The sequence below is a fragment of the Haliotis rufescens genome, unplaced genomic scaffold (genome assembly GCF_023055435.1).
Source record: "Haliotis rufescens isolate VD_foot unplaced genomic scaffold, xgHalRufe1.0.p SCAF_3, whole genome shotgun sequence".
Taxonomy (NCBI): domain Eukaryota; kingdom Metazoa; phylum Mollusca; class Gastropoda; order Lepetellida; family Haliotidae; genus Haliotis; species Haliotis rufescens.
In genome coordinates this window covers 40362963-40378489 of record NW_025964001.1, presented here as the reverse complement: position 1 = coordinate 40378489, position 15527 = coordinate 40362963, and the positions used below count along the sequence as shown (strand labels likewise).

At 41.4% G+C, this 15527-nt stretch overlaps 1 protein-coding gene across 1 annotated transcript; it reads right to left on the bottom strand.

Moving 5' to 3' along the window:
* Positions 1–1474: 1474 nt before the first annotated feature.
* LOC124122767 (protein angel homolog 2-like) lies at positions 1475–13659 on the bottom strand. The gene is made up of 5 exons (XM_046485905.2): positions 13510–13659; positions 12290–12885; positions 5769–5992; positions 4033–4102; positions 1475–3344 (listed from the first exon to the last, which is right to left on the bottom strand). The coding sequence occupies exons 1-5, from the start codon at positions 13524–13526 to the stop codon at positions 2227–2229; spliced, it is 2025 nt and encodes a 674-aa protein (XP_046341861.2). The 5' UTR covers positions 13527–13659; the 3' UTR covers positions 1475–2226.
* Between the last annotated feature and the right edge of the window lie 1868 nt (positions 13660–15527).

The following is a 15527-nucleotide window of genomic DNA, read 5'->3' as shown; positions in this document are numbered from 1 at the left end:
CATTCCATGCTACAGTTTAACATGAATACCTCACTAAGACACAGTATACTGACTCCGAACCAACTTTTAACGTTGTTTGGTATGACGCAGCCGCGGATCGAAACCCTCGACCTTCTGCATTCTGCTCGGCTGCTCTACCACTAGACCATGGAGGCGGTACAACATGTCTGGAGTGTAGATGGATGGGTGACTGTGTTTCACAACATGTCTGGAGTGTAGATGGATGGGTGACTGTGTTTCACAGCATGACTCCTGAGACTTTCTAGGGCTTCAGTCCTAACCAGATGCACACATTACATGGTGTCTCAGCCAAGAGACTTTGTTCGAATATGCCTCTGTTCACCCAGCAGTGAATGGGTACCCGGTAGGATGAGAAGGTAATGTCATTGGTAATTTTCTAGCGCATCACAGCCTGGATAGATAGATATCAAAGGAAAGTTCTTCACGCAGACCAGTCCAGTTTGGTGCAGTTTGGTCCGGTTAAAGAACCAAAAGAAATCATGAAATAGATGAACATGTAACCTAACTTGCAGAAAGAATGTCATGGAAATATGTTTTAGAGATTTATTGTCCTGCTACTGTATAAATGTTTGCATGAGGCGGCACATTGTCCTGTGCGTAGTGCACAGGTCAGCCATCAGATGAAGTTGCTAAGGTGATCGTAACTCCTATACCTTAACACAGAATTACGACAGTCATAACGCTAAGGTTGTTTTGTACCACGTCACCCATGGCTTCAGACCCACACTGACACAGTGTTATTGAACCTGTTGGTCTCACGAAGGAATTGAAGAAGTTTGAAATTTGCCTGTTCACTATGTAAAGAATACAATGCACAAAAACCCAAATTTATGCAGATAATTCGATGGAACATGATGGCAGGCTTATGTGCAGTCTAAGATATGATGTCCCAATATTGCACCCACATGTACTTTGAATTATATTGCCTACGACAGAATTTTCGCTTTGGTAACACCAAATATTGTAGTGGAAAAGGTTGAATCAAGGTCAAATCTTATATCACATGCACCACATGTTAGGCCCCACTGATAACTATACCTATGCCAAAAACAAAACATTTTGAGAAATGAAGGGAGATTAATCACGTTAAAAGCCAATATAGGGTTTCTAATTATGGTGGCCATGTTTAACATCAGATGAAAATCAAGTGAGCAGTTCTTTTAGGAAACACAATAGCTATGTTCAATCATGCAAAGTTTCTTGTAGTTTCAGAGGTGATGTCAAATACACTGGAAAAATCGGGGATGTGTAAGTTAAAGGTCATGGTTGGGACAAAATATGCAAAAAAACAAACCATATCTTAATTGGAAAACCACATACTTTCTGCACAGAGCATTTCATAATGATACATTAAACATGATTAAGGCAAATCTTGTAAAGTGATTAACTGCATAATCAAGAGACGCTAACAGCCATCTTTGTAAGAAAACAAAATAAAAGACAACATGTTACATAAACTTCACGGTTTATCAACAAAAATTAAATGATTTCCACATATAAATCAAACAGACATGTTGGATATCATAAACTGATTGGACAGCAAAAGTTGAAATCAATATCCATGCAATGTAAAATATATTGTCTGATTTTTGGCTTCTGTAAAACTGTCTATATGCAAAATACTGTGTGATTGTTTCATAATAATGGGAATTCTCAATGATGGTTAACATAATGACATTCACCAAACTACATGCAGTTCTTCAATATACATGTAGCACTCAACACTATTCCATTTACAAGAGGCGAACCTAAGGTCCGGTTCATCAGAATCTTAACAAAACATGTGGTTCTCAGGCAAAGGTTGTTGGAACTTGGTGCGTGTGGATGACGCCCTTGCTTCATATCCAACACTCCGGGCAACCCAGGACACAAAATTTTCATTCTTTGTGAATTTCTTTCAGAAAATGGTGCAGGGTGCTTTTTCAAATTAAGCTGTGCCTGAGATCTAGGAAGCAGTTGGATGTAGCTATACGTAGTGACTAAATGTCACTCTTCCCTCCGCATATGTCCAGTGATAAAGAAATTATCTCAAATCAACACTAATAAATAAATAGTTTTCATAGAAACACAACAAAATCAGATGAGGTATGTAACAATGAGTGTGTATGTAGTATTTTTCACTTAACCAGTCCTTGAGGCTAAACGATTGCCAATCATAATCTCTGGCTAAAATCGTCCAGTGGTTTAATGGTGCCTGCAGCCACATCACTTTGTGAGAAGGAACGTTGAGATGAGGGGGACATGGTCGGAGGGACACGAGGGGTTAGGCAGCCCCCCTAGACTAGATATCTCCCGTTGTGACATCAGTCCATACCTCCGCAACAGCTTCAACGGTCCCTCATTGATGTGGCGTGTGTATATCTTGTTGTTTCGAGTCTTCACCTCTTTGTGGAGTACATTATAGAAGATGAAGTCGACAGTACATGATCCTGCACTGTGCTGCGTCGTCACCTCATTCCACTGATGATTTAACCGAGCTATGGTATGATGGTAAGAGGACACAAAGTTTAGTCTATGCCACAGCTGTCCGGAACCCATTGAAAAGTACGAAAAGTCAGAAGGGCTGGACGAGAACCCATAGGAATTCCCCATTGGACTGAGATGAACTCCGCTAGGCCGACCTCGAATGTCTTGTAGGGCCTCAGTTGGGGCGGACGGAGCTGGGCGGATGTTGTCTGGGAGATGGGAGGGATCGTTTCCTCCTGTACTGGAACTAAGTGACGGGCAATGGTCCTTCTTTCCCGTTGATGACGCCATCTCAGATGCACGTGTATCAATAACATTTCGGTACTGGCACTGGTCTGTGATTCCAAATGAGGGACAAAAGAAATCCTGTTTGAGACGAACATCACGTCCATAACGTCCATCTTTCTGTCCTGAAAGGAACCGAGCTATAAGACCTTGGTACTGAAGATAGCCGCGGGCAATAAACTTATACAGATCACTATGAGGCTCTGAGTTGAAGTCTCCACACAGCAACACAGGGCTGTAACTGACGGGTGATGTCCGGTCACTGGAACTATTAAACGCACATTTGTCTAACTCGGCCATGAGGACCATGAGCTGACCTAATTTGACGTCGCCACGCCGTGGGTTGAACAGGAGATGTGTGTTAGCAACACACAGCTTACCCACTCTGCCCTGGTAGACATTCGTCCGAGGGACCAGCTCCAGGATCAAGGCAATGTTGTCCCGGTCCAACAGCCCGCCTCTGCAGTACTCCACAGGAGTTGTGTTACCCAGAGAGAACCTGTCCTGCTTGTAGAACGTAGCACAGCCATCACACTTGTCTCCTGTCCTCTTCATATACACTCCTCTGTAGCCTGGAAAACACATTTCACTTTGAACAGTTTTTCAGCTATATCTCTGCATTTATGCCACTTTAATGCCACTTTGAACATTATTCCAGTTATATCATAGCTTTGCTGCTTAATGTGGGTTGGTTGGTTGGGCTGGGACGAGTCCAAATTTATTACCCGGGTACCCACACCCCTATTACCCGACCCTACCTGGGTACCCGCTGTTGGTGTCAAGAGTTAGGTACAAAATGTTTGACAGTAGCCCTGGCACAATGTTTTAAGATACACGTATAAAATGATGTGGTCATGCATACACTGAAGTTGACTGAAGTTTTAACTTTGTTCAAATATATTTAAGTCAGAAGGAATGTGTTCAGTCATGAAGAAATGCGAACATTAGAGACTTAAAATTGTTGTGTAACCATGTACTTATATTGTGAATTTCTGTCATGAAACAATATATCACGTGACTCACCACAGGTCCGGGCAGTCCTGTTGGTACCCGGGTCCTACTCAGTACCCACCCGACCTGGGTACCCGAGTTACCTGTCCCAGCCCTAGTAGCTAGTTTGACCAGAAAACACACCCTCAGAAAACCAGGTACTGCCTCCCATTAAATTTCAGATAGCTTTCCAGATGAAAGTTATGAAATTCTTACACCTACATAAGCACCCACGACTCATTCCTTATGATGGGTTGTAACTTGACCTACCGAGGTTTTCCAACTGTGGTTTGAAGAAGTCCTGGTAGTGGTCCTCCTGAACCTCCTGCAGACACATCACCTGAGGACAGAGTACGCACCAAGGTGAAGGTCATTGCTGAAAGAGTGAGTGAGTGAGTTGGGTTTAACGCCGCGTTAAACAGTATTCCAGTTATATCACGGCGTGTCAGCTTAATGTGGGAGGAAAGCCCGAAGTGATGCAGGTCTCAGACGTTTACCACTTCAGTGAAACCCACGAGCACGGGTATTGCTGAAAGAATCATCAAAGCATACTCTTCACTCTGAAACCCATTGTGATATTTCATTATATTACTAGCTGGAGAAGAGATCACCTGTTTAATAAACATACATTGTGTAATTCCAAAGCGCGTGCTTATGTACTGCGGGAACAAGTTTCACTAACAAATATTATTCAATAACACTGCGTGTAGAGATGAAAGATCACTGAGTGGAGCTAATGCACCCTCAATGAGTGAGTGAGTTGGGTTTAACGCCGCTTTTAACAGTATTACAGTTATATCGAGGCTTGTCAGCTTAATGTTGGAGGAAAGCCCGAAGTGATGCAGGTCTCAGATGGTTACCACTTCGGTGAAACCCATAAGAACGGGTATGGTGCTGTCAAACCTAGAAACATAATCGGGGGAACCGGGATTCGAACCCACAATCATAGGTTTCTGCTGTGCCCAAGGGACGCAACTCTGCACAGCGAATCTTGGCGCCTTGGACGACTGGCCACCCATGCTCCCACACACTCAATGACCTCAGCAACCCTGGTTGCTAGGCATGGCATTGCATAAATAACATCTACCCACATGGTATGTGTTCTTTTCTAGTTGTAGAAAAATTATTGTATGTTTTCACTGATAAGTTTTTTAAATATAGCTACTTAAAATTCTGTAAAAGGGCCAAAGTCACTTTGCTAGATTTTGGACAATTTAGCTCTCATTTCCATGTGTGGTTGAGACTGGTTGTTCAAGAGAATTAGAATGTTTGGAAACATTATTATTATGTTTCAACTATTTCAACAAAGTTGAAAACCATTTAAAAGAGCTTGTTTATTCTTTCAGCAGTAGTTTTACCAATCTCACATGTTAAATCCCATGCAAATGCTAGAGGTATAAAGGGCCAAAATACAGACACTGGCCCTTTCCACCCTTACACAAATTAAAAACGTAAGTTTATTTCCTTTTTTTATTTTTTTTTATAACAACATTTATATCTCTGCTGTCAGAATGTTTTAAAGTTTAGGAATTTATCGGAGAATAAAAAATGTTCATTGGCATGCATATGGTTATGGTTTTCATTCCTTTTGTCAAAACGGACTCCACATTGGCCCTTATGGCTCTATAAGCCAGCGTTAGAAATTGGCATTAGTCCTGTAGTCCTTGCCAAACTGCCCAATAGTTAAGGTATCATAAGGACGAGTAGAAATTTGCATTTTTTTAGGGTTTTGCTATATGTTATTATTATAAGGACTAGTGGACTAAAAATGTTAGTTTCTACGGCTGTAAGCTCTTCAGTTGGATTAAACTGTTGGTCGCATAAATGTCTGCCTTTTCACACACTACAGTAAAATTATTAAAAACCTATAAACGGCAAGTAATCAACAAAACACTAAACGAGCTCCAGTAATACCAACCTTATAAAAAGTGTGAATAGTTATGGTATCTGACAAGCGAAAGCATTTCTATATTTATTCTATACCCACACCAAAACAAACTACCTACATCTGGAGAGTGAGAAGTTATTTCCTCCAGAAGACGTTCCCGCCGATATTTCCATTGCAAGGCCTGAGCCTCGGCACCCTGGTACAAATACCCATGATCCTCCAGAAGCCTCTGTGCCAGGACGTTGTAGGACATGACAGAGAACTCCAGCCCTGCATATCGACACCTCTGGTGCTCCTGCCCAAACTGTGTGTACTCCCACTCCCGCGGCAGCTTCCCCTGACCTGGAAAAGACAACCATCCATCATTCAAGTGTACAGAGTGATGGACTAAACGATTTAACTGTTCGCTTGTTGTTTAACGCTGTACTCAGCAATAATCCAATGTATGATGTTTAGACAAGACAATCCAGTGATTGACTTCATAAGCATGGGATACGATGACATGCATTAACCAAGTCGGCAAGTCTGACCACCCAATCCCGTTAGTCGCCTCATACAACAAGCACAGGTTGCTGAGATCAATTTATACCCGGAATCTTCACAGGGGCAAGGATTTAACAAATTTGGAAACCATTTTTGATATTCTAAAGGTATTTTCATATTTTATTATAATATTGCATTAACCCTATTTACCACGAGAGCCCAGTTGCTTAGTAAATTGACAAAGGACTTCTTGGATGCTTGGGAAGTTAATATGCTGTTGAGGAGGACAGAAAAAGACTAAAAGAAATTGATAATAGTTCATACTATGCAATCATAGACCCCTACTACATGTTTATGTAGAGCTGTAAATACAACACTGCAATAGCTGCATATATACCATGGCAACAGCTGCATATATTCCATGGCAACAGCTGCATATATACCAACGCAACAGCTGCAAATACACCATGGTAAGTGCTGCATACATATACCATGGCAACAGCTGCAAATATGCCATGGTAAGAGCTGCAAATACCCCATGGCAAGAGCTGCAAATACACCAACGCAACAGCTGCAAGTACACCATGGAAAGTGCTGCATGCATATACCATGGCAAGAGCTGTAAATACACCATGGCAAGAGCTGTAAATACACCATGGCAAGAGCTGCAAATACACCATGGCAAGAGCTGTAAATACACCATGGCAAGAGCTGTAAATACACCATGGCAAGAGCTGCAAATACACCATGGGGAGAGCTGCAAATACACCATGGCAAGAGCTGTAAATACCCCATGGCAAGAGCTGCAAATACACCATGGCAAGAGCTGTAAATACACCATGGCAAGAGCTGCAAATACACCATGGCAAGAGCTGTAAATACACCATGGCAAGAGCTACAAATACACCATGGCAAGAGCTACAAATACACCATGGCAAGAGCTGTAAATACACCATGGCAAGAGCTGCAAATACACCATGGCAAGAGCTGTAAATACACCATGGCAAGAGCTACAAATACACCATGGCAAGAGCTGTAAATACACCATGGCAAGAGCTACATATACACCATGGCAAGAGCTACAAATACACCATGGCAAGAGCTACAAATACACCATGGCAAGAGCTGTAAATACACCATGGCAAGAGCTGCAAATACACCATGGGGAGAGCTACAAATACACCATGGCAAGAGCTACAAATACACCATGGCAAGAGCTGTAAATACACCATGGCAAGAGCTGTAAATACACCATGGCAAGAGCTGCAAATACACCATGGGGAGAGCTGCAAATACACCATGGCAAGAGCTGTAAATACACCATGGCAAGAGCTGTAAATACACCATGGCAACAGCTGTAAATACACCATGGCAAGAGCTGCAAATACACCATGGGGAGAGCTGCAAATACACCATGGCAAGAGCTGCAAATACACCATGGCAAGAGCTGTAAATACACCATGGCAAGAGCTGCAAATACACCATGGCAAGAACTACAAATACACCATGGCAAGAGCTGTAAATTCACCATGGCAAGAGCTACAAATACACCATGGCTCGAGCTACAAATACACCAGTGCAGTGTACTACAGTACATGCCCCCTAACGATCCTCAACACAGAGGTCACAGCGACAGTATGACCAAGGTTCTCACAAATACCTTTACCACTTCCTGACCATGAAAACACTCAACAACAGCAACTGAATAACAATGACTGGTATTTCTGGACAAGGAAACAGGTGTGAAATGTTGATCCAGTATTACAACAAGAACCCACCTTCAGTCCATGACATGTTCAGAGACACGCCCAGGAGTAATAAAACAAACATTGTATGTCAAGCTGCCGACCTCCTGGATGGGCACTGATAGAAGTGCAAAATGGTGACATGTGGTCCTGTGCACTGTGCACACCGCACAGGTCACCAATCAGGTGAAGTTAAGCATCATTGGTCGTAGAGAAACCTCGGATGTGTGACCGCATTTCAGCATCTTGCCTCCTAAGAGTTTCTAGGGCTTCGTCCTGCCCCACTCTGAAACACGTGTAACACACGTGGCGTCTCCTTGGGCAAGTGACTTTGTTTGAAATGTGCCTCTGTTCACCCAGCAGTGAATGGGTACCTGATAGGATGAGATGGCCATGTGGTTTTGTTAACCTTCTAGCACCCAAAAGGCAGCTTGGGTTAAACATGTTAAATACTCCCCAAGGAGATGAGAATGATTGTTGTGTGCACACTGATCTAGTGACCGGTATAATAATAGTGCTTTGAGCATGCCCGTGTGTTGGATATTATGCCCAATATAAAAGGGCCTATTATTATTATTATTTTTATTATTAATGTGAGATGTCCAACTTCTGCCTTTTGATTAAGAAAAACAATCCCAAAATACGAAAGTCATTGCTATCAAGCTTTATCTTGCATAAAACAAATGGGAAATCCCAACATGATTGCTGTTTAAAAATAGATCGATCAGAAGATATTGTGAAAAGAATCCATCTCTTCCAAAGAGAAAAAGCAAAGCAAAAACAGTCCCAAACCCGTCTACAAGCTCCATTGCATTGTTGTTTGTTTGTTTTTTGTTTGTTGTTAATGCCACACTCAGCAATAGTCCAGCAATATGATGGCAGTCTGTAAATAATCGAGTCTGGACCAGACAATCCAGTGATTAATATCATGAGCATCGATCCACTCAGTTGGGATCAATGACATGCATCAACCAAGTCAGCGAGTCTGACCACCCGATACTGTTAGTTGCTTCTGACGACAAGCATAATCGCCTTGTACAGCAAGCATGGGTTGCCGAAGACCTATTCTACCCCGGATCTTCACAGGTGCCACTACATTGTGTGATAATGACAGTCACAAATTGTTATCAGCTTGTTATACTCCTTGCAGGGAAGGTGAGAAACCCAGTAGGGAGCTTGGAGGAATCTCTGCACACACAAAAATGGTTACATCATGATTGGTGCCAAGGTGGCAGTGAAATGAGAGTTAGTGTGCTTAGTACTTTCCACCATTTATTTCTTGTGGTAAAATAAACATTTCTATGGTCAGAGTATATGCAAACACACACTGACCATGGAACATGCAGAAATGAAAAGCAAATCCTGTGTACTGGGTAATACCTGTAAAATACCAGTGAGTACACTTGACCTGCCTTATATTAGTATTAGGACAATACACTAATGCATCGGTGGATCGCAACTTTTACTCCTCAATCATGTCAATACAAGTAGCAATTACAGTCGCACACTGAATACAAAATACTGATTCTTACCTTCAATGTTTGCTTTAAAAACTGTTGCAGTTTTTATACATTAGAGTTTTTCATTTCATGCATGCATTTCTGTACACAAGGGTCAGACACTGGTACTCGTCTGTAAGTAGGAGACAAGTTAAAGATAACCTGTATTCTCAAAAATCTAGTCTAGACCTAAAGAACTGTCAGAGGCGCCTACCCTATTTATGCACTATCAGTAATTTCTGGATAAAATAGGAGTAATTTTATTTATTTGTCAGTAATTAGTTAACTATCAAAGGAATGCTGTTTTTTAACAAATATAGTTTATATTTATTTGGTAACCATGGCAAACCATGTAATATATTTTGTAGAAATTTTAATTACAGCAAAGTTGTAATTGTAGGCACCTTTGAACTGAATACTATTTGGATCTAACTCACTGTTTATGAAAATATTGCTGAAAATTTAATTCCAATGCCAGTTTCTACAGGGAGATCAACCTTAATTCAATTACGTTAATGTTAACTCATTCACTCATTGTTACTGGGAGGTTAATCCTGAAGGCTAACAATGGTCATGTGACATTGGGCCTTAACTTTGACCTGTACACTTGATAATCAGTAACGCCACAGATAGCACCACGGGTCAACAATCCAGTAAGACTTGAACAACATGTTTTATTATGGTAATGTAGGCACAGCAGATGTTCATACATAATACAGTGACCTTTGAACTGATAGACTGACCTTGAACTGGAACCACTTGTTTGCCCGACTTATTTGTGTGTAGAAGTATGCTTTGACCTGCATACACACCACAATACCTGTTCCCCTAGACATGAATAACTCTATGTGCTTAACAGTACATTAACATAACCATCAAAACTGCATTTGTCACAGGAAGGTTTAAATTAGGAACTGGGAGAATTTCCCCTTTGTCCGTCCGATAATGATTCGAAATATTACCATTAACTTATAGGGGACTGGTCATTTATCAAAGAGGGTCTGATGACTGTAAGTTATTTTGCTTACCACCCCCCACCCCCACCCCCACCCCCATTTCATTTACCATTTTTGTATGATCCCTCCTCCTGATCATGACACCCTCAAAGAGATTATTTCTGAAAGTACACACAATCTTGGTGCCAGTGCAAAATTGCTTTCAACCAACAGTTATGGTCCCAACACAGCTTCAACACACATAAGACAGCTCAAAAAGTAGCACTCTTCAAATCCTGAAAATTTATTTTTGCAGATTGAAAACTTGCAGACCAGATAACCCCAAAACTTTAGAAATTAGAAATCTGACAACAAATGAACAAACATGTCAACTCATGACTGATTCAGGGTTTTACTCGACGCACAAATGTGCGTCCAGTACACACAAATGCAGAGAATGGATGCAGAAAGAAATTATGCTGCGTAACGAGGGACGCACAATAACATTCATTATACCTACACATCATCAAGAGCAGTTATGGGCATCTGTTATTTCACCCACCTATCATGACCCACTGTCCACATAATCATTGGCCGTCATATAACTGGAATATTGCTGAGTGCGGCGATAAACAACTGGATTCATTCCAGGCTCTAAAGAAATGATCTTCACGTACAGTACAGTACATCATTTCATTAACTTACAGGACCCTCATACTGCCTGCAAGGACCCTTAAAATTAATTATTGGACATCCCCTGAACCCCCACTTTTGTATGTCACGGAACACCCCTGCTGATTATTAACAAGATAAATTGATCATTTATGATGTCCATTGCTTTATCAAACCAAAGATCAGTCTCAAAAAGTAACCAATTCCCAACTCTAGTAAGTTTACCCAATAGCAAGAATCCTCCCAACAAGTGGAATTTCAGGCTTCCAGGGATGTCCCTCTGTGATTAACTATTCGTAATTTGTGTTTGTTGACTTTCCAAGCTCAATTTCCATACCTTGCATGAATGGCAGCGAATTAGCCAAACTTTAATCACAAATTAAAAAACGCACAGCAAGTGCATCTGCGGCATTGGCTAATCAAGCAATTTTTTTTCATTCATATTTCCATATTACCAGGAAAAAAATAGGCCACACCCACTGACGGACGACTGTTTCCTGATTGGCTGATGATAGGGAACTGTATTTGGTGTGTTAATGATGAAATGAGCAGTCTGTGAAGTTACCATTGTTGATACACAGATTTACACAGTATGCACACTAGTTTCTACATATATACCTCAATAAAAAGCAAATATTGAACGCGCTCTGCTCTAATAATCGCCCCACGGCGATATTAGCTGATATATTGGCTAGTGAACAATCCCAATTAGCACCCCTTCCAAGTGATCAATGTACACAAGTCTTTTCTATTTGTGTATAATACACAGTCGTGTGTTATATGGACCCTTACTTATTGGCAATTAAGTTCTGGAAAAATATATCTGTCGTGTATAATACACATAGACTTTTCTTTTGTATCATTTCAGGCTGTCAGCATAAACCACAAAATTTACGATCTTTCAACAAAATTTCTATTCTAATAAGAGCCCCCTATGTCTAATTTTGAGAGCGCCCTGGGCGCTTATTATGCCGAATACAGTAACTCATATTTCTACTACATAGCACTTACTAACGAACAGCATGATCTTTCAACAAAAAAATTATTCTAATAAGAGCCTCCTATGTCTAATTTTGAGAGTGCCCTGGGCGCTTATTATGTCGAATACAGTAACTCATATTTCTACTGCATAGCGCTTACTAACGAACAGCATCTTTCAACAACAAAAATATTCTAATAAGAGCCCCCTATGTCTAATTTTGAGAGCGCCCTAGGCGCTTATTATGTCGAGTACAGTAACTCATATTTCTACTGCATAGCGCTTACTAACGAACAGCATGATGAAGACATAACTGTCATTCCTACCTGCTATTGCTGGTTCGGCCAGGCCTTTCTCTGGGTCTGTCCTTGGGACATCCTGAATCTGTGGCACTTGGGAAACAGCTACTGCTTGGGGGAGGGAATGGGTTGAGTATTCCCTCATTTGATGGCTTGCTAGTTGTGGGATCAGTTTGGAAGCTGTGATACACTGATTGTGAAACGTCTGAAATTGTCCCCCAGCAGATGAAAATAATTGGGGAATAGAAATCCTAGTCCTCACAAAACATGGGGCATTGTTCAACCCAATGGCACTCTCTGTCACACCTGTTGAAGTCCCAACCCTCTCACTCAATGCTGCTTTAAGGGGGGACTTGGGTTTGTCCTGCTTGTGAACTAGACTTGCTTCCTCTGGAGACATTGTCAATTCTGGTGCTATGTGTCGTCGTTTTCTTGGACTGGCCTTTCTTGAAGGTTTCTTTTTTCGGCAACATTTTTCTCTCGACAAGTTTTCATGTGAACTTGAAACAGAGCCAGACTTTTCAGGGTGCACATTTTCATCTTTGGCAGCATGGTTCATATTCAACACAAATTTCCTTGTATGTTGCTGGGCTACGTAGATTCCTAGAACCTTCGGATGGCACCTGTAAGTTACAAGAAATCTAAACTTTGAAACAAACATTTTTCTCTCTGTGCTTATGCAAATGACACCTGTCTGAAGTAATTCCAAATTCCTTAGCTTCTTCTTAATATAAGCATGATATTAGAGGACCAATTCATTGTTTACATGACAGTGTTCACAGTGAGAAGGTGTACACCCAGTGTCAAGTGTCTTCTGGTACTCCAAATGTACCCGAAACTATGTAAGTCCAGTCGTGTCTAATTATAAACACCATGTGCTCATCACGCTTTGGGCGATGTCATCACAACCAGAAAGGTTATTGGCCTGCGATCGACTCACAGAAGTGAGGGTTATTCTCCAACACTGGGAAATCCTGTTTCTAAACAATCATAATGATGTGTCTGCGACCACGGCTGACATAAAGTAATACACCCCAGACTAACACTAGTGTTTCCTACAACTAGGCGCCCATGTGTATCGTATGCCGTTATATATTGACCCGAAGCTATACTGTCACTCCATGATCATGCAATGACTGAATGTCAAGGCCATTTGAGGATTTCCGCATAAACTTTTGACCGAAGCGAAGGAAGATAATGAGCAGTTCGTCTACGCATTGTAAACATGGGTTGTATTCAACGATTACCTGATTCCAATGTACATGTGACTTTATTCATGAGAATAGTGTCACACTATTGAGAGATTTATCCTTGAACAGGACACCATACACGCAGGCATCACGAACTTCACTGCCATTTATCCGTGACGTCATTAAGGGGCCATAACTCTGTAATGTTCATTGTGTAGTGTTCGAGTGTTTGACCCATGCGGACACGCGGGTTGGAGTCTCTCTCAACTTCACTCCGTGCCTGAAAATTATGAGGTTGATATTTGATTGCAAAAGGTTTTTTATTAAGCATTCAAGGTTATGAGAAATGGAGTAGTGGAGTAATATCATAAGCGAATCAAGTTCACGAGTTCTTCACTGTGTCGCATCACATGTGTTATGTATGTATGTATGTATGTATGTATGTATGTATACACTATCAAATACAAGGAGCAATTTGATATCAGAGAAAGGATATTTATTTAACAATGTTAGAACTTTAGTCTGTCAATATCAAATAGGTTTAGTTACTTACAGAACAAGTGACAAGGAGCAATAAGACCTGTAACAGTGCATTCCCAAATAAAATCTAGCCACTGATAAGCCTGGCAGTAAATTCAAGTCGAAGTTTCATATTTGACAATGAATAAGAAAAGGGTATAGCTTTCTAAATAGAAAATTAAGTTAGCCTTGATGATATTTTCACTACCCAGAGACAATATAAAATAGCCACGGGCTACACGACAGGCGCTTATTTTTCACACAAAATCGACAACATTTTATATATCTTCAGATTTTATCTAAGAGCAATGTTCTCTATAACATGGAACGTCCGCAACAGTTCGATTATTACACACGCACACACACACGCACGCACACACACGCACACGCACAAACACACACACACACACACACACACACACACATATATATAAGCGGTTCTTGAATATTGTACCAGATGGGCGTTCGCTTCGTCCACTTGTGCAAGTGAAGAATAGACTACCGTATTTCCTCTATTAGACGCCCGGGCTTCTATTTATTTCGGACAAGCCTTTGACCCGGCGTCAATTAGAGGCCCGGCGTCTATTGGAGGCCCGGCTTCTATTAATACCCTCATTTCACTATGACCACGAATTTAGGTCCCAAAAAGGGATAATTAATTGTATCAATTGATCGACCCGGCGTCTATTAGAGGCCCGGCTTCTATTTTTTGCACTGAACAATTGACCCGGCTTCTAATTGAGGCCCGGCGTCTAATAGAGGAAATACGGTATACTTGTTGCATAGCGACTGACTAGGCCTGAAGCCCACCTGGACACAAAATGGAAGCTTGTTCATTGGATCTCCCAAGGTCATGAAAGGCGGGAGGGACATTCGTGGCCAATTCATTCCGGACTAGGTTATTCAAAAAGGTCGAGTTCAGGCGCTTGCAAGCAGGGGATATTGACAAGGCATATATATACAACCCCCCTGGATAACATTTGTTTGTTTGTTGTTTGACGCAGCACTCACTAATATTCCAGCTATATTTCGGCAGTCTGTATATAATCGGGTCTGGACTAGACAATTCAGTGATTGACATCATGAGCATCTACCCACGCAATTGGGATACGATGACATGCATGAACCAAGTCAGGGATCCTGACCACTCGATCGCGTTAGTCGCCTCTTACGACAAGCATAATCGCTTCTTATGACAAGCATGGGTTGCTAAAGACCAATTCTAACCGGATCTTCACGGGTGATTAAAGTGTTCGGTCGTCACACCGATGGCCCGAGTTCGATTCCCCAAATGGGTACAATGTATGAAGCCCAATTCTGGTGTCCCCCCGCCGTGATATTGCTGGAATATTTCTAAACGTGGCGTAAAACAATTAAAGAAGTACCACCCGTCTCCTTCATCACACATATCTTCCATTCTATCCTATCACTCCTTGCGTGAAAAAAATACAACAAATATATTTTGAAACATTGAAAGATTGGCATCCGTGTATCAAAATGCGTTCAAACAACGTCCAATTGCCCAAGGCAAGGGAGTTTCCGGAAACTGGACTTTT

Coding starts and splice junctions, on each gene's coding strand:
- LOC124122767 (XM_046485905.2), bottom strand. Junction 5,993..12,289: donor GGCCGAACCAGCAATAGCAG/GTAGGAATGACA, acceptor TGTCTTTTCCAG/GTCAGGGGAAGCTGCCGCGG. Junction 3,345..4,032: donor ACCACAGTTGGAAAACCTCG/GTAGGTCAAGTT, acceptor TGTGTTTTCCAG/GCTACAGAGGAGTGTATATG.